Below are 20,234 nucleotides of genomic sequence, written 5' to 3'. Positions count from 1 at the left end.
CGTCATCAAAACTTGAGCTCGTTACATCGTTTTACACGAATCTTCCAAAATTGATCAAAACCAATTGAAAAGTACCATAGCTGACAAGAATTTCTGAAAAATAATACGATACTGTGTTTGTGAGGGTCACTATGGTAACTGGCGTGACTCATATGAAGTTATGACACGACGAGGTGATCATGATATACACAATTACAATTTTCCTGCAGAAAATTTCCAGCATGATGTGATTTGTTTAGATTCTTGAGATTTTTTTTCCTTCGCAGACATCACCAATTTTACCAAGTCCTTTAATTTTAAAGCGGTGATACCTGGCAGCCATCTTTTTCTCCTTCTTCTTGAGTGTGAGCAGGTAACAGATTATTGTTGAGTGTTCGTAATAGATAGACTTAGCACACACACACACACACACACACACACACACACACACACCAAATATCACTCATTTTAAAAGATATTAAATCAAAGAATAAACATTCATATTATTGTTTTATTTGTGTGTTCCTTTTCATAGTTATTATTATCATTATCAATGCAAGCACTATTATCATCATTATTAATACATACATACTGGTACAAATTTTTTTTTTTTTTTTCTTTTTTTACAGATATATCTTTTATTTATGAATTTATTTCATGGAATAGTTTTCAACTTCATTCTGTTATTGATACAGTAATCCAAGACTTTGTCAAGATGACATTTCTTCTTTCATCATTCAGAAAGTATATTTTTTAAACTAACATTCAAAATAGAAGGGTTGAACTCACCTGCAACCAGAAAAAAAATTTAAGTGGGGGGGGGGGTGGGGGGGGGGAAGGTGGGAGATGGAGAGAGAGAGAGAGGGGGGCGGGGGATTTCATATTTTAAAAAGTTGTTTATGCCAAAAAGATGTATGAATTTAAGTTAAGATATTTTGTAAATTTACTGTAAAATTTTTAATTTTAATGTTGTAATTTGATGTTTTTCTGTCATGTGTTGTTTTAGAGCTTGGTATTTCTTCTTTTTTTTCTTTTTCTTTTTTTTTTTTTTTTTTACTTCATCATATGCAAGTGCATATGCAAAATATGTGTGTGGATGCACATACATGTCTTAAATATGCATGTTTTATGTCTGTATTGTGAGCATGAACAAGAATAAATGACCACATGTGAATTTCTCTTTGCAAATGATAAAGGTGATTTGACTTGAAACATCAACATTACTGAAGAATCTGCCATGTTAACATTTGGAAACAGGGGCTCCTGATCATACTGAAGGAGAAGGGGGAAAATAAAAATGAGCTCAATGCAGACATTACCAGAGAAATCTCCTGGCCTCACTGTTTATTTCCAGTTGAAAAGCCACCGAGGCAACCATGTATTTGTTCTGTATTGTCCATGTGTTCTGTGTGGCTTGTTCAGAATTAAAGAGGCTATGCCAGTCTTGAATAAAAGCTAATTTGTGTTTGCACATTTCTTCTGTCTTTGCTGCTGTGTGCAAAGGATAGGCCCAGCGCTTCCTTTTTGAGGAAGTGTCTGGGTTTGTTCCAATGTACCATTTATTTATCTGTGTGCTAGCTGAATCGGTAGTGTAAGCAGCGCTGACTTGAAGTTGTGTGCCTTGTGAATGGAGAGAGTTACCACTCTTTACTATTTGTCAATCATTCCATCTCCTGGCCTCATTGTTTATTTATTTCCGATTGTTAGAATTGTTTATACTTATAGTTCAGCCGCACAGAGCCATATCAGGGCTCAGCTGCGTCAAAACATAACTGTCACATCTACACACACACACACACACACACACACACACACACACACACACCAAAAAACCCACCAAGACAAACCCATAAAGCATGGTTCATGACAGATTATCCTAGCCATATAGCTCCTTTGGGCAAATAGGACTGGGCCATGCTGAGGACGTCAGCCCTTCAGTCCACTTAATTTATCATCCCCAGATTAAAAAAAATAAAAAATAAAAATAAAAAAGGATAAAACATACTTCAAAGCCAAACAAAACATACATAAAAAGGCCATATAGGCAAATAACACTGCAGAATAGACAGCTAGTGCCCATTCCAGTGTCTACAATTTCACTATCTAATCACCAGAGCAAACAGCACAGATAGTACATCACAGACTGCGGAAAAGAGAAGAAAAAAAAAGTGTCAAGGCTTGCTCAAAAAGAAGAATAAGTAAAAAGGAGGGATGGGGGGCTAGGGATTGTGGGGGGGCTGGGGGGGGGGGGTGACTGGGAAGACAGAAAAAGGAGACAACAATGAAGGAAGAAAAAAATGTAGAAATAGAGAGGGCAATAGAAAACAGAAAATTTCCAGCACAGATTTTCCAGAAGGTGGGGATGCTGTTTATACTGAAAGACCCCAGGCATCCAACAGTGGAAGCTGCTGAGAGGCCTCATTAGCTTTTCAGACCCACAGTGAACGGGCACAATAGCCGAGTGGTTAAAGCGTTGAACTTTCAATCTGAGGGTCCCAGGTTCGAATCTTGGTGACAGCGCCTGGTGGGTAAAGGGTGGAGATTTTTCTGATCTGCCAGGTCAACATATGTGCAGACCTGCTAGTGCTTGAACCCCCTTCATGTGTATACACAAGCAGAAATTCAAACATGCACGTTAAAGATCCTGTAATCCATGTCAGCGTTCGGTGGATTATGGAAACAAAAACATACTCAGCATGCACACCCCCAAAAGTGGAGTATGGCTGCCTACATGGCGGGGGTAAAAACGGTCATACACGTAAAAGCCCACTTGTGTACGTACAAGTGAAAGGGGGAGTTGCAGCCCATGAACAAAGAAGAAGAAAACAAGAAGGACCCACAGTACTTTCCTATGACCTTATAATGCAAACCCAACAAAACACACACACACACACACACACACACACACACACACACACACAATTCATTTTCTTCCTTTTTTGAACATTTTTATTTACCCACTTTGAATATCCCACAGGTAATATCCCACAGGTTCAACAGCATATAAAAATATCTGTCAACATACAATATGAAAGAAATTCAATCCCATTTGGACATGGATTTCTTGACATGTTTTTCTGACCTACCTTGCTAAGGCATCATGATTTACATTCACACCCTCTTTCTGCTCACAATTCACTAAACCAATCAACAGAGACAATAGCATGAGCAAATACCATCAATGATCACAATCTGCATGAATCAAACAGTTAACAATGGGTGCACTGCGTGTGCGTGGCTTGCATATAGTGGGGTCTGGGAGTCATTGCAATGACAGGACTCCTTCCCTTCAACAACACAACCTTCACTGATCCTAGACTCATGCCCTGAACAACTTGTCCTTAACTCTTTCACCACCAAGTTTCTGTGTGAAAAAAGCTCCCCAGTGCTAAAATATTTCAGATACGATGCTCTCAGTCACAGGCCTCCATTCACGTTAAAACTACACAATGGATTTGTTCAATGCAAACTCGGGTCAGGGGGCAAAGGTTAGTCATTGTTCTATTGGCAGGTAACTGGAAGCAGCTGCAAAGCTTTGTTCCAGTGTGAAAAATGGTCTTATCAACATGACTCCTTGATGTTGACTTAACCGCCTACTGTCTAGTCAACTAAAGTCGCCAATGGCAGTGAAAGAGTTAAGCGCTGACTGTCAAAAGGTCAGTAAATTCCATTCATTGACATTGCAAAGCCTTACTAAAACTTTGCTTCAGCTTACAAGAGAAAAAACAAGTCCTGTGATGTCACTTGTATCCATATCTCCTGCCATTCACACTAGCTTTGGGGGGGTTTTTTTTTGGTTTTTTCTTCTTCTTTCTTTGAGTGTCCGGAACTGTAAAGGAAATGAAAAGCATGACGGATGGGAGATAATCAATGATTAGTCTGAATCTTCTTATATCTTTGTAGGCTGTTGTAGCCCATTATCACTCATTTCCCCAAGCTTTAATGTGCATGGTTGTTTTCATCACTGTCATTCAGACAGCCATCCTCTATTCTAGGGTGGGTGGATGTGTGCTAGTTTCACATGATCCACAGAATGCATGCAAATATTGGATTTCTAACATGTATAATCTTCACCATGGACATACACACTGTGACGCTTAAGGCACTAGTTCACGTGTAAAATAGCATAACAAATCTGCGCTGGTACAAAAGAGACATCTTTTATTGACAAATGTGGGCAAACAGGGGAAAGAGGTAGTGAGTGCTTAGTTCTCCAGGTACTACTGCACTTTAAACAAACAGATCTATCCAGCAAATTTTCTTAGTTTTTGCCAACAGGTCCTCCACAAGGGAGATATGGCACCAACTAGCAAAAGCTGTTCAACTCTGTGCAAAGTTCTTCAGGTCTGAAACTTGCTTCTGTATGACAGCTGAAGAAAAACATTCCTACACAATCAGTTGCATGAAACTCCTGTGGTGAAGTGGTTAGCGTCGCAGACTGGCGACTCAGGAAACATGGGTTCGAGCTGCTTCACAGGAGGGGTTGTTTTGGGGGTTTTTTCAGCCTGTGGCCAGCTCCTAAAGAACTGAGTGTGCAATGGACTTAAAATGGGAAGACAGGGACCACGTAGCCTAAAGTCATCCACTTCATGGATGTATCTTAGGGAGCGTTGCTCAAGTTTCCTGACCAATGCAAAACTGCAGGAGGTCTGTATCTTTCAACCAGGCTGATGTTGGGATATTTTATCAAGGTACAGCTTCGTCATATAGTTCTTACCCTAAATGAACCCCCCAGGCAGCAGCATCATCAGTCCATCACTGTTCATCATGATGAAAATATAGAAAACAAAATGTCCTAAAATTGTGGTGCATCCCCCCCACCCACATTTTTTTTTTTTTTTAAGTAACTACCCACAACTGGGCATGAGTGCACATCAGAAATATACCTCTCAAAGCCTTTCATCAATAACGTATGGAAATATACCCAGCATGGATACAAGCATCACAACTTATTTTACAAAGAATAACATTTTCTATTGAGCTGTGAACAAAAACACCATAAATGTAATCGACATGGAAATGGACAGAGCAAATTCCACCCTCATTCACCAAAACAAAATAGGTGAAGAAATTTACAAGTACCCCTCAGTCTCAAAGATATGTGCATAAATCAATACATGAAATATTGTAAACATGGGCAGTAGCATTGTTTTCAAACATGTATATGTTCATTCAGTGAACTTCTTTGATAACAAATTATGTTTCAAATGGATTGGGTTCAATCATTATTGTTTCATATTCATATTCAAAGTCATGAAAAAGAAAAAAAAAAACAAAAAAAACTTACAAGACTTTGCCCCATGGGTAAAGCCAGTTGGCAGGGATGGAACTGATACCATGTGGAAATTTTCCAAACAGGAAGTCTGGGTTTGTATCTTTGTCACAGGTCTCTCACTCACACACACACACACATAATCTTCTCTCTCTCTCTCTCATCTTTGATACTGTTGTATTCACTTTTTCTGTTCCATGACTAAAACACTCAACACTTGGCCAATATCTGATGGTTTTAAAGTAGGTTTTCTGAATATTAATCATATCATCAACAAACTCGCTGATGTATCCCATGTCCTTTCAAACTCCGGAAAACAGTTTCACATATTCGGATTTGCTGAATCAAGACTAACAGACCATATACAAGACTCTGATTTACTACTACCAGGCTATTGTATTATTCGTAATGATCCGAAATGTTCTAGAGAAACAGGCCTTGTAGTATATGTTCAATAAAACATTAACTTTAAACGAATTGAATCACTCGAAAATTATCAAGTTGAATCTGTATGGATCGAAATACGCTTTAAGAAATCAAAACCTATCCTTCTCGGCTTTATCTATAGAAATCCAGCTGAACATGTAGATTGGATAGACAAGTTTATGTTGATGATGGAAGAAGCTTCTTTGTCTTCAAGTGAAATAATACTATTAGGTGACTTTAATATTGACTTACTCAAATCAAACAAACACTGGACAAAACTTTATGAATCATTTTACCTAACGCAGTTAATTGACATACCTACGAGAGTTACTGCAACGTCAAAAACACTTATAGATCATATATACGCTTCATCTACAAACTCCATAACAGAAGTATGTTCCCCAACGTTTGGCTGCAGTGACCATTCCCCTATATGTTTCACATGGTCCAAACGAGGTGTAAAAATTCCTGCAAATAGACATAAAACTGTTTGCCATAGAGATTTTAGACAATTTGATAAGGATTTATTTCTACAGAACTTGATACATTCCAATATGTCAGCTGTTTATCAGTTTTCTAATCCTGAAGAAGCACTGGAGGTTTGGTATCACAATTTTCTTAATGTATATGATAAACATGCTCCATTCATAACAAAACGTGTCAAAAGCTATCCTAAACAGCCGTGGATGACTAAAACCATTGATGATAAGATTAAGGAAAGAGACTCGTCTCTCTCAGAAGGTAAGAAAGATGAATTCAGAAAACAACGTAATCTTGTAAATGCTTTGAAACGTTCAGAAAAAAAGAATTATTTTCAAGAACTTATTTCCACAAAATCCAATAATAAATTGATTTGGAAAGCCATAAATCAGTTAAATAATAAACATAATATCACGCAATCCACAACAACTAACGACATATCAGCAGATAACCTAAATACACATTTTTGTAATGTAGCTAACTCAACAGTAGGAACAAACATGTCATCCCTTAATTCACTTGATATTCTCGAAACCTTTTGTAACACTAAAAATATTTCATCACACCTTGATATCCCTCTTATGGATGTACATGAAGTTTACTATGCTCTTTCCCACTTAAAGCAAACAGGTTCGAAAGGTATTGATGGTATAGATGGAAAGATATTAAAACTCTCTGCTCCTATAATTGCCGAAACACTTACTTATGTCTATAACCAATGTATCACAAAAAAGATAATTCCTAAATCTTTTAAAGTCGCGAAAGTAGTACCCATTTTTAAGTCAGGAGACCGTACAGACCATTCCAATTACAGACCAATTTCAATCTTATCAATATTGTCAAAACCTTTAGAAAAACACATTAACAAACATATCCTTAATCATTTCAATCACTACAAATTATTTCATCCAAATCAGTCTGGTTTCAGGTCCAAGCACTCCTGTCATACAGCACTCACTAACTTAGTCGAACAATGGCTCACAAATATAAACAATAATGAAATTACTGGTGTTCTCATGGTGGATTTTATGAAGGCATTCGATGTGATAGACCACACTCTTCTTTTGAAAAAACTAAAATTATATGGCTTTTCTGGAAATACACTTGACCTCATATCTTCATTTCTATCAGACAGAAGACAAATTGTATCTATGAATGAATCTCAATCCTCTTTACAGTCTATCTATTACGGAGTTCCTCAAGGTTCAATTCTTGGTCCAATATTGTTTTCTGTTTATATAAATGATTTGCCTCTATTTATTAATGCATTATGTGAGATGTTTGCAGACGATACAACAATACATACAAATCACACTACAATAGACAAAGTGTACTATGCTCTGCAACAAAGCATTAATGATATAGTTAGATGGTCCAATTTAAATCACATGCGTCTCCATCCAAAAAAAACGAAATGTCTCATACTCACCACCAGACAGAAACGCCAAAATTTTTCACACAACCTTCCACCCTTTTCCATTAATGGTCATCCAATAGAAGAAGTTGATAATCATAAAATTCTTGGAGTCACCATTGATAACAACTTATCTTGGTCCAGTCATATTATGTCATTATGCAAAACCCTATCCAAAAAGATTTATCAGCTTTCCAGAATTAAACATTTTCTTGATTTGCATTGTAGAAAATTATTCTTTTTTGCTTATATTGAATCACATATTAACTATGCGTCAACACTCTGGGATTCAGCTAGCGATAATATACTAAAACCTTTACTAAGTCTGCATAGACGAGCTCTTAAATTAATCCTTCTGAAATCTTCATCACTGACTGCTGACGACTACAGACATTTAGATATTCTTCCCCTAAAGCTTAAACTTGAATACAACAAAGCAGTTTTTATTTTTAAAATCATGTCTAATTATGCTCCATCTTTGAGAGATAGATTTCCCACCACGCTAGTCCGCCAGACCAACAAGATTAAGATCCCCATTCCAAGAGTAGATCTGTTTAAATCCAGTCTCATTTATTCAGGAGGCTGTTTATGGAACAATATTTCATCCAATCTTAATGTTCAGAAAAGCATTCAAGAATTCAAAAAACATTACCATACACACCTTATGGACAAATATGTCAACAATCATACTTAACTTGACTTTATCTTATTGAATACGCATATATAGTTTAATTGTATGTCTAACCGCTATCGCACTACTTAATGATATACAACCACAATCAGTGTCCTGAATTTTTTTTTTTTTTTTTTTTTTTTTTGGGGGGGGGGGGGGGGGGAGGCTTGTGAGGGGCTGTTTTTGTTGTTGTTTTTTTTGTTTGTTTTTTCTGGGGGATGGTTTGATCTTTTTCCTTCATGACATGATGTTTGTATCATGATTATATAAATGTACATGTTTATTATGTAGATGTGCATGTTTAAATGTGAATGTGAATGTCATGTCTTTATTTCTTCATCTCTTTCCTACTTTGTGGATGTTTTGATTCAAATTCAATTTCCATTTGCCCTGAGGGCTGGATGAAAAAAAGCACATGTATGCTTATTCCACTTCCCTCAATAAAAAAACTTCGTTCGTTCGTTCGTTCGTTCTCTCTATCTCTCTGTGCCATTCACGTTGCGGTACAGTAATGACTAGTGACTACAAGTGAACATCAAACTGCATAGCAATGACAAACTAGTGACTACAGTGTGTATACCACACTCAATGTACACTCCTGGCACCACCAATGACCACAGTGTTCACACTTAATATACAACAGTGACACAAGAGGCAATCAACACCACTTACAGAAATATCATCCCCGTGTCTCTGAAACTAATCCAATAAAATCACAGAATAAAACAGAATTGTGCCCTGCTTAATAATGGTCATGCAACACCAGAAAGCATCATACTGACACCTTTTAGCAAATAAAACAAATTATCATGATAAAATGAGCTCAACTGTATGTACCAACAATGTAAAGATTTTTTTTTAAACAATGCCACTAAATGTTCTTTTTTTTCACCCTCATTGATTCATACATATTCACAAACATATGGACAAAAATATAATTTTGTACACTCTGCTAGCTTGATAAACATAAATGAGAAAAAAAAAATCAATACAAAATGTGTCAAATGTAAGCTGAGTGAGGGTCACAAGGGTGGCAGGAGTACAGGACTCATTTATCAGTTCTATGAGATGATATGGATCTCAGTTATCAGTTTCACTGATGAACTAAAACTGTATAAATTATAAACTTGAAATTAAAAAAAATATTGAAATCATAGTAAAATCACAACAACAACAAAAAAAAAATTATGACAGACAAGAATACACATCCTCACACAATGTTCCACTTCTTTGTTGTTTTTTTCCATCACTAGTTTATCATTAACACACATGAACCTGGTTTTTGTAATACCTTATATGTATCTCCCACTTTCACCCGCCACGAAAGTAAGAATTAATTCACACTGTTAATGATTGAAATGGGACACATTTGCATTGAATGGGACTGTCATTTGCATCATTATAGTTTTATACAGGACTGTCATTTACATTGTTATTGTTCAATACAGGACTTATATTGACATTGTTAGTGTCTGACATGGGACTGTCATCGACATTGTAAGTGTCTGACATGGTACTTTTATCGACATTGTAAATGTTTGACATGGGACTGTCATTGACATTGTTAGTGTTTGACATGGGACTGTCATTGACATTGTTAGTGTTTGACATGGGACTGTCATCGACATTGTATGTGTTTGACATGGGACTGTCATCGACATTGTTAGTGTTTGACATGGGACTGTCATCGACATCGTGTCTGACATGGGACTGTCATTGACATTGTTAGTGTTTGACATGGGACTGTCATCGACATTGTAAGTGTTTGACATGGGACTGTCATTGACATTGTTACTGTTTGACATGGGACTGTCATCGACATTGTAAGTGTTTGACATGGGACTGTCATCGACATTGTAAGTGTTTGACATGGGACTGTCATCGACATTGTAAGTGTTTGACATGGGACTGTCATTGACATTGTTACTGTTTGACATGGGACTGTCATTGACATCATAAGTGTCTGACATGGGAATGTCATTGACATTGTTACTGTTTGACATGGGACTGTCATCGACATTGTAAGTGTTTGACATGGGACTGTCATCGACATTGTAAGTGTCTGACATGGGACTGTCATTGACATTGTTAGTGTTTGACATGGGACTGTCATCAACATTGTTAGTGTTTGACATGGGACTGTCATCGACATCATAAGTGTCTGACATGGGAATGTCATCGACATTATGAGTGTTTGACATGGGACTGTCATTTATATTGTTAGTATTTGACACGGGACTGAAATTTACATTGTTAGTGTTTGACATGGAAGTGTGATCTACATTGTTCTTGCTGAATGAAACAGGATAAAACACACAGCTCTGCTCACCACAACAGATGATAACAATGCATAATTATATAATAATATCAACATACACATATATAAATTAAAACAAAATATTGCTTTTACATTTAAAAAAAAAAAGAAAGAGAAAAGAGTTAAATATATATATGAGACAAATATAAAATCTCAAAATCAAAGCAAAGGACTGAACTTACTTGATGTCACCTATGATGTTCAACTCTTTTGAAAGCTTAGATATGGATCTGCATCACATCTTTCAAAAGTTTCAAATACATTGTGTATCAAAACAATAAACAAAACTGAACAGATCTGAACGAACTACAATGGGATGATACGGAACGGAACTTTTCAGTAAAGCAAAACAAAAACAAAAACCAAAAAAAGCAAACCAAACAAATGAACAGAAATCAACACTGTCAAGCCAAACTAATGCTCTCCTCTCTTTTTATTGATCCGGTTTTTAAATGTCCAATCAGTTTAATAAAGATGTGTTGTGTTGTGTCGTGTTTGCTTTGAGCTGCATTGCATTGCATTGTATTGTATTGTATTTATATTGCATTGTACTGTATTATACACTCTTGCTCTGTGAATACGAGATACCCACACCTGAAACCCTGCTTTTCGACAGAGGAAAAAAAACAAAAAAAACCACAACAAAAGCATGCATGCACACACACACACACACACACACACACACACACATGACAGCGTGCATGTGTGCTTGCATGTGTATATGCATGTGTGTGTGTGTGTGTTCTTGTGAGCTTTGTGTCCTATGTTATTGTAAAGCCCTCTGAGAAGTTTGAAAGCAGTATATAAATGTATCATTATCAATACATACACAAACATCCACAAACACACACAAACACAAACACACACAAACATAGATACACACTTCATACACACCTGCTCAAAGGTATATACATTCTTAAATAAAAATGTGTGTAAGTGAACTGGGACTCAAAAGCTTATCAAATACTACACATGTGTAATGCAAAAAAATGTGTATATAAACTTCTTCTTTTTAATAAAAAGGTTAAAACCATGATGTCTGTCAGAACACATTCACATGGAAAAGCACTGGGAACAAACATAAATTTTAAAAAGAATACACTGATAACACAAAGACAACAATTTCTGGCAGACTCTCTCTCTCTCTCTCTCTCTCTCTCTCTTTGAAATTCACAAAATTTGTTGCATAACTTCAACAGCGAGGACAACTATGACAGCCTTGTAATTGAATTTTTTTTTTTTCATTTTTGTGCATGACATACCGGTAATCTTAAGAATTTTTCACATGTCTGTGACATATAACAAGAAGTCCATATGTGATAACATGATTTTGTTTTGTTGAGCAATTTGGATTTCAAACAATTCTTTCACAGGACTGCCATTAGAGTTCCTGTTCATATACATCATGCAGCACAGTATGTGACACAGATCATGTGTGAATGTGGTGACAAGAAACTGAAATAAATCAAAAATATGACAGCATATGACAAAGAACGATCTATCTGTATAAAACCACTAGCTGGCATCTCTAGCAAGTCCTTTCTATTACTGTTATAAATCTGGAAGAATGTACACAAAGTACATACAGACTATTAGTTGAAAATGCAAAAACGTGCGGTTTGTTACAGAGTCGAGATGTGCGATTGAAAGGGACTTGATCAAGTCACAAAACGATCAGAACAATGGCACCCAGAATTAAACACATGTGCACTGTTCTGTTCTGTGGTAAAAACAGTCCAAAATTTCATAGCAATTTGAAATAAGCTGATAATTTATATATGTCATGGACAATGATTTGGGGAAGTGTCTTTTGGTTGCTTTTTGAACTTCTGATGCTCAAGACCAGTGGAGTAAAAAATAAAATGAGGCAAAGACTTCATGGCTCACATGTGGCAAATTAAGTCCCCTAGCATTAATTACAGAGTAATTTCCCTTCTTTTACTATCTGCACCAAAACGTTTGCAAAATAAATAAAACTTCCATGCTTGGCAAAAGAAGTTCCTGTTTGAACAAAAAATGATAATAATGACTGCTCTTGTTGTTGTGTCAGAATATCAGATCAAAGTGCCAAGTTTAGAGAATACAAAAAATATAAATAAAACAGTAAATGTAGTTTGCATATAATTAGGCTTCATTTTTTTCTTCTTTTTTTTTCTTTCTTTTTTTGTGCCCATCCCAGAGGTGCAATATTGTTTTAAACAAGATGACTGGAAAGAACTGAATTTTTCCTATTTTTATGCCTAATTTGGTGTCAACTGACAAAGTATTTGCAGAGAAAATGTCAATGTTAAAGTTTACCACGGACACACACACACACACACACACACACAGACAACCAAACACCAGGTTAAAACACAGACTCACTTTGTTTACACAAGTGAGTCAAAATCCAGAAACTCCAAGGATTGGGGGAAGGGGATGACTACCAGTACTTGTTCACCATTAAAAACAATTGTCAAACTGAAAGTTGTCTGCTGTAAACAGAACAATTCCATCTCCAGCAGCCCACATCGATCTGCATTCCACTTTTTTTTTTATTATCATAATTCAGCCCTGTCAAAGTTTCAAACTTTCTTTGTCTGTATCATGACTACCAGCTCCAATGAATGGTAACAAAATCACCAAACCTATTTTGGGGCATAAAGAACATGATAATCTCTATGAACAAGTTCTTCTTGACTGGTTTTGTTTAATCTACACGTCAATACTTTAGATATAAGATCCTTTTTTTTTCTTTTTTTTTTGTGACAAAGAAACAAAGATGCAACAGTACAATGACTGTTGAAACATTCTTTGTTTCTTCACAATTTTGTGCTATTCCCAGAACCCCACTGTCATAATTAGAATGTGTAGAAAACTACAATTGGAAGGAACAGACTTTTTAATATACTAAAGCCAGAGTTTTTGCTGGCAGACAAAGCATTTCCAAAGCAAATGAATTTGTTAAAAAAAACAAAACCACATGCACATACAGACGTGCTCATACACACACAAAGGCGCTGCAACGCAGGTTTATTACACAGACTCTCATTGTGTATAAACACACATGTGAGCCAAGAAGGGCCAGTAAATTCATGGGTATTATGCAATAAGTTTTCTCTTTTTTTTAAAAAAAAAGAAGAAGGGTATTATGCAATAAGCTTTCTCATATTTTAATAAAGAGGGTATATGCGATATGCTTTTTCCTGTCTCAATGAAGATCTATACTTAAAATGTGATATTATACAGTCTTTTTTTTCCTTTTTTTGATTTATTTCTTTACATAAGACCATTCATCTAAACCCTTCTCGTTAAGACATTCTGCACTGTGCAATCAAACTTACCAGAATGTTGTGCACCACTAGGGAACAAACTAAGTCTTTGCAAACTTAAGAAGCCATGCAAAAACCTTAATAAGCTAAATAAAGACCTTAAAAAATACCTATGTAAAGAGCACAAAACGACAAGGAATGCTGGCATATGTCTGATATTTTGAAATGCTGCAAGCTTGGAAGACCGGACATTTATACATCACAATCAGATTTATTCACCTTCAAAATGCTGTTGGTGAATTCTTCAACAAAAACAACTGTATTTTTTGGAAAAGACTGAGCATTCTCAATTCTCATAAAGGTATTTGGAATACAGTCAGCAATGCTGAAATCTATCTTGCTGCAGCTGCAACGAGCATAATTTTTTTTACCCCCGTGGTGATGCTTGAAATCAGGCTTACCGCAGTATTTCGGAAGAAATTCCCGCAATCTTGCTGGGTTTTTTGCGTGTGTGTGTGTGTGTGTGTGTGTGTGTGTGTGTTTCTTTTTTTTACTGATTACTTATCTATTACTTATTCATTTATCTATTTTGCTCTTCTGGGTCAGCAGCACCACTGTCTTCGCCATTTTCATCAAATCAAAACAGCAGTCTCAGCAAATAATGAATTTTAGCAAGAGTCCCAACTCGTCAAAAAACACCGGTGGCTAATCGTTTCGACACACCCAGACAACTACCATGGTCACACTCAACTGATGTGCACGACCACTAAAGTGTTATTCTCGGAGCATTCAGTTGCATTTTACTGGTTTTCAGGACTTTTTTTTAAGGGGGGTATTTTGCAGAACGTGTGAAACTGTATCAGTGTACAAGTCTGAACAGTCTCTCTCTCTCTCTCTCTCTCTGATATATATATATATATATATATATATATGTGTGTGTGTGTGTGTGTGTGTGTGGTGTGTGTGTAAGCCACATAGCTATGTGAACAACATGGGTCATGCCCCAAATAATGATACAGATAAAAGTCACAAAACTATCTGAACAACATGGAGTCATAGCCCAGATGGCCAAACACATACAAGCCACACGGCTCTTTGAACAAGGCAGGTCACAGCGTAAAATAATCATACAAATATAAGCCACAAAACTATTTGAACACCATGGGTCATGTCCAAAATAACCACACATCTAAAGGCAACACAGCTATTTGAACAACACTAGTGAAATGTCACAACATTATCAAGCTAACCAAACACACACACACAAAAAAAAGAAAGAAATGCCCAATGCCCTCCAAAGGGTCTTTGTGATTGAAACAGAAAAACAAACCCTGTGACTGTATGAACACTGTTGAAGACCCTAAAAAAAAAAAAAAAGATTAAATTTTTTTTTTTAAAAGCATCACAGTAAACTATCAAGAAGACTGCTCTTGTCCACAAACATACTGTGATGAAACCAAAACCAGAACATCAAGCAATAATTATCAATCAGTGAAACCCTCCAGAACTACAATAACAGTAAACCACACTTGAAAACTCAGCCGACAACAGGTAGCACACAGGTCTTGACACACATATGCTGTATTGCAGGTTCCTATGCCTACAGCTTACACTTTAAGCATATCATAATCCTTAAACGACGGGCGCAATAGCCGAGTGGTTAAAGCGTTGGACTGTCAATCTGAGGGTCCCGGGTTCGAATCACGGTGACGGCACCTGGTGGGTAAAGGGTGGAGATTTTTACGATCTCCCAGGTCAACATATGTGCAGACCTGCTAGTGCCTGAACCCCCTTCGTGTGTATATGCAAGCAGAAGATCAAATACGCACGTTAAAGATCCTGTAATCCATGTCATCGTTCGGTGGGTTATGGAAACAAGAACATACCCAGCATGCACACCCCCGAAAACGGAGTATGGCTGCCTACATGGCGGGGTAAAAACGGTCATACACGTAAAAGCCCACTCGTGTGCATATGAGTGAACGCAGAAGAAGAAGAAGAAGAAGATAATCCTTAAACACACACACAGACGCACAGACAAGATCTTGCTGAGTTTTCAGCTCTTTTCAGGATATTTTTTCTCAATTTTTTTCTGCAGAAGTTGACTGAATGTGGCAAGATTCATTCCCATTTCTGAAGGAAAAAAGGAAGAAAGAAAAGAAAAAAAAAAAAGGCAAACTTTCATTCATGCTTCTACAAAATTTCTGTTTGGTGACATACTGCCATTGTTCTTGAAATAGACCAGAAAACATCTAAACAGTAGTTGATGTGCTGTAACAAGATTTTTTTTCTCTCCTGAAATGATGTTATTCTTTGTTTGCGGGCTGCGACTCTCACATTCAATCGTATACTTAATTAAAAGTGGGTCTTTTTCATGTATGACCATTTTTATGCCTGCTGTGTTTAAACTGATAAGTTTAGAGTGATCCACTGGTGCAGACTCCTGCAGGGGTCTAATTCCCAGTCCTGCGCAAACTGCTACTCTGCTTATGCAAAAAAATCAACATTATTTCTTTTGGCCATTTCCAGCTCTTGGGAAAGATGAAGACTCATCCAATTTATCAGCTAAAAGACGAAGACTCATCCAGTTTATCAGCTACTCAAACAGGAAATGTCGCCCTGATTTGTCCAGAATTTGAATACCCTGTATCACAGTGCTATTACCCTGTGTTACAAACTCATTCCTGATTCAGTAAGTTGTTGGGGGTAAAAGAATCATCATTCGGCAAGTATCCAGCATCTGGCATGGAGTGTTAATCCATGTGATGTCTTACCAGTCCATCGACTGATTTCCTCTCGTTATAGCTAATGTATCTACCAATGTCTGTATGGTTATGAATCCGAGTGTGTTTGTGTGTGTGTGTGTGTGTGTGTGTTGTGTGTGTGTCTGTGTGTGTGTGTGTGTGGAGGGGCAGGATGTGTGTATATGTGTGGCACACGCAAGATCATTCTTTAACATCTTTTTTGTTTTGAGTGTGTGTTTGTCTGTATGTGCACACATGCAACCTTTTTATGCACATGCGTGCTATACACCTGTTATTATATTCCTGTTATTCTGGAGATAAGAGCATGTCCCGCCTGCATTCCTGCAGACGTCGGTAAGTGGAAAGACAATGCCCTGTACATGACAAACACATCCTCGTCATATCACACACACACACACACACACACACACACACACACACACACATACACCTTAAGTTTGCTGACCACCAGCTGGTGCATGTTTCATAAAAGCGTTTCAACCAACTGCCACATGACACACACACATGCCTTTGTGAACAGTTGCTCAGAAACTTCAACAACAACAACAACAACAGCAAAAGCTCTAAAATGAAACAATGTTTAAGATGTATCAACACAAGTCTTAAGCCTACCGCGTGAAAGCTCAGGGGCAAAAAACGACATACATACATACATACATACATACATGAACCCTCTAGTATTCAATTTCATCAATCAAATAAGTGACCTCTTGTTATTAAGAAGAAAAAGGAAAAAAAAAAGAAAAAAAAAAGGAAGAAGAAAAAAGCCATCAAGATTATCCTCCTCTGAGATCCAAGCTGTCAGCGTCAACATGGGGACTACATGTGTGTTGACATGGGGACTACACATGTGTTGACAGGTGGACTACACGTGTATTAAGAGAGGGACTACACGTGTTGTTGTCAAGGGGACTACACATGTGTTGACAGGGGGACAACACGTGTGTTGACATGGGGACAACACGTGTGTTGACAGGGGCACTACACGTGAGCTGACAGGGGGACTACACGTGTCTTACCACGGGGACTACACGTGTCTGACGATGCCAGAGGAGCTGGAAGAGGGGGCAGGGGGGGGGTGGGGAGGGTTTCCCTCGGAACGTCACATATGTGTACATCAGGCTGCCCAAGACGCTGCAAAACACATCAGACAGCGCACTGTGATTAGCGATGAAGATAAGACGAAGGAGAAAGAAGAAAACAAGAACAAGAAGGAGAAGAAGAACGAGAAGAAGAAGAAGAAGAAGCAGAAGAAGAAAAAGGTCTTTTTATAAAGCACCTATTCTCTAAACAGGGCTCCAGGATCTTCACAAAAATGAGAAGATACACACACATGCATACACACATGCATGCACATAAGCACACATTTTCACACACATACACTCACAAACACACACATACACATACACACACACATATACACAGAAATGAGAAATATATAAGAGCAATGGAGTGGTGATAAGATGATTACAACCATCACCATAGTACCAGCCATTCAGACAAATTAGCATCGGGGGTTGTCACAACAGATTTCTCAGAGTGAAATTCTGGCTGTTCTCCTCAGGGAGAATGCATTGCTACACTGAAAGCACCACCCATTTTTTGGGTTTTTTTTTTTCTGCCTGCAAATTAATTTGTTTTCTGATCAAACTGGATTTTTTTTCCAACAGAATTTTGCCAAGGACAAACCTTTCATTGCCCTGGGTTCTTTTACATGCGCTAAGTGCATGCTGCACTGGGGACCTTGGTTTATTGTTTCATCCAAATGACTTGTGTCCAGACCACCACTCAAGGTCTACTTATCTAGAGGGGGAGAAAATACTGGCGACTGTGGGGGTTCGAACCAGTGTGCTCAAGATTCTCTCACTTTCTAGGCAGACATGTTACCACCAGGCCAACACACGGCTGCTCAGCCGAGCACAAAATCCGGCTCTTTAGTTGGCCGAGCAGTGTCTAGCGTCTTGGGTCAAAATTTTTTTAATGCCAGACTTTCCCACCGCACTCTGCACTGGCCGGCGGTATTTCTGGCCCCGCGCGCCAAACCTGGACACTGCCTTCTTTGTTTCACTCGGCCCCGCAGCCCCCGCCCCACTTTTCCCACGTTTTCACAGCATCCACACATTTCCTGCAGCGATTACAGAAAGCTGAATTATTGCTATTCCTGCTTGTATTACTGGAGTGCAGTTTGATTTGATTTACACAATTTTATTATTTTATCAACATCATCGTTTCTTTTTTTTTTTACCTTAAAAATCTTCGTCTTTCTCGTCGAATGAAGAGCACGGCAGTGCCATAAGCCGACAGACACTCACCCCGCTCTCCGTCCCCCTGCTGCTCACTCTCACCATGCTACAGTGTGTTCATTTAAACATTTGTTGTGCTGCCAAGAAAAATCGCACAACTCAAAAGGTAAGCTGATCTGCATGCAGGCATGCTAAATGTTCTGTATGAATTTACGATGTTATTGTGATAAACGCCTGTTTTCTTAGAGAGGGATTTAAACTTAACGATTTTTGAGATCATGTTTCTGCTTATCCTTCTCTTCTCTTTCTTCATTTATGTTTCAGCCATTGCTGCAACAACCGCTATGTAAGAAAACATAATGTGTTTGGAGTCAATGGAAAGCTTATTTTGTGTTCTTTTTAGAAAACCACTTCTTTAGTCGTTATTTCTGATCCATCTGAGGAGATGATGTGCGAAAGAAACAAAGCAGATTTACCGCCAAACAAGCGTACAGCGAGTGCCGCAGGCGCGGCCTGTTTGTCAGCCGCGTTTATTTATATGCATGCCCTACTTCCTGGGTTCACGAACTTTCGCTGGGCCAACTAAAGTGCCAGCACTGAACACCCGTGAACACTCCACGCTGCCCATGTATGTTATGTTATTGTTGTTGTTTTTTTTCATTTTTCACCTCACCTGATGTTAATTCCAATGAAATTGGTTATACTGAAGATGTAGTCGCCACCGATGAGAAAGCCCAGGTAAGTCACCAAGAGATTCTACACAAAACACAGCAGCATACGTCAGCTTCTTGTCCACAATTATCATGATGTGATGATATTGACTGTGATGATGACGGGGCGCCATAGCTGAATGGTTAAAACGTTGGACTTTCGATCTGAGGGTCCCGGGTTCGAATCACGGTGACGGCGCCTGGTGGGTAAAGGGTGGAGATTTTTACGATCTCCCAGGTCAACATATGTGCAGACCTGCCAGTGCCTGAACCCCCTTCGTGTGTATACGCAAGCATAAGATCAAATACGCACGTTAAAGATCCTGTAATCCATGTCAGCGTTCGGTGGGTTATGGAAACAAGAACATACCCAGCATGCACACCCCCGAAAGTGGAGTATGGCTGCCTACATGGCGGGGTAAAAACGGTCATACACATAAAAAGCCCACTCGCGTATATACGAGTGAACGTGGGAGTTGCAGCCCACGAACGCAGAAGAAGAAGAAGAAGACTGTGATGATGAAATGCAGACAAAGCAAAGTGACATGAAGAAGATAATAATGACAATGCAGAGAGCTACAAAGAGCAATCAAGATCAAAACGATGACTGCAGACAAAAATACAATGAACACAGCAAACAGGCATTCTATTCCTTGAACATATCTATTTATCTGTTTGCCAATGTCTGTTTACTTGTTGCGCAT

The 20,234-nt window shown here is 38.0% G+C and overlaps 1 protein-coding gene across 1 annotated transcript in view; it reads right to left on the bottom strand.

Moving 5' to 3' along the window:
* Nucleotides 1-14,775: 14,775 nt before the first annotated feature.
* Nucleotides 14,776-20,234, bottom strand: part of LOC143280584 (solute carrier family 35 member D2-like protein) — a 33,149-nt gene continuing 27,690 nt past the window's right edge. The window contains exons 10-11 of the mRNA XM_076585295.1: nucleotides 19,494-19,576; nucleotides 14,776-17,711 (exon numbers count right to left, since the gene is read on the bottom strand). Of these exons, the coding sequence (XP_076441410.1) occupies nucleotides 17,582-17,711; nucleotides 19,494-19,576 (213 nt within the window). The 3' untranslated portion in view covers nucleotides 14,776-17,581. The remainder of the gene's footprint in view (nucleotides 17,712-19,493; nucleotides 19,577-20,234) is intronic.

This window comes from Babylonia areolata, chromosome 3 (genome assembly GCF_041734735.1).
Source record: "Babylonia areolata isolate BAREFJ2019XMU chromosome 3, ASM4173473v1, whole genome shotgun sequence".
NCBI lineage: Eukaryota > Metazoa > Mollusca > Gastropoda > Neogastropoda > Buccinidae > Babylonia > Babylonia areolata.
Note: the sequence above shows the minus strand (reverse complement) of the source record. Positions and strands in the feature narration are given on the sequence as shown.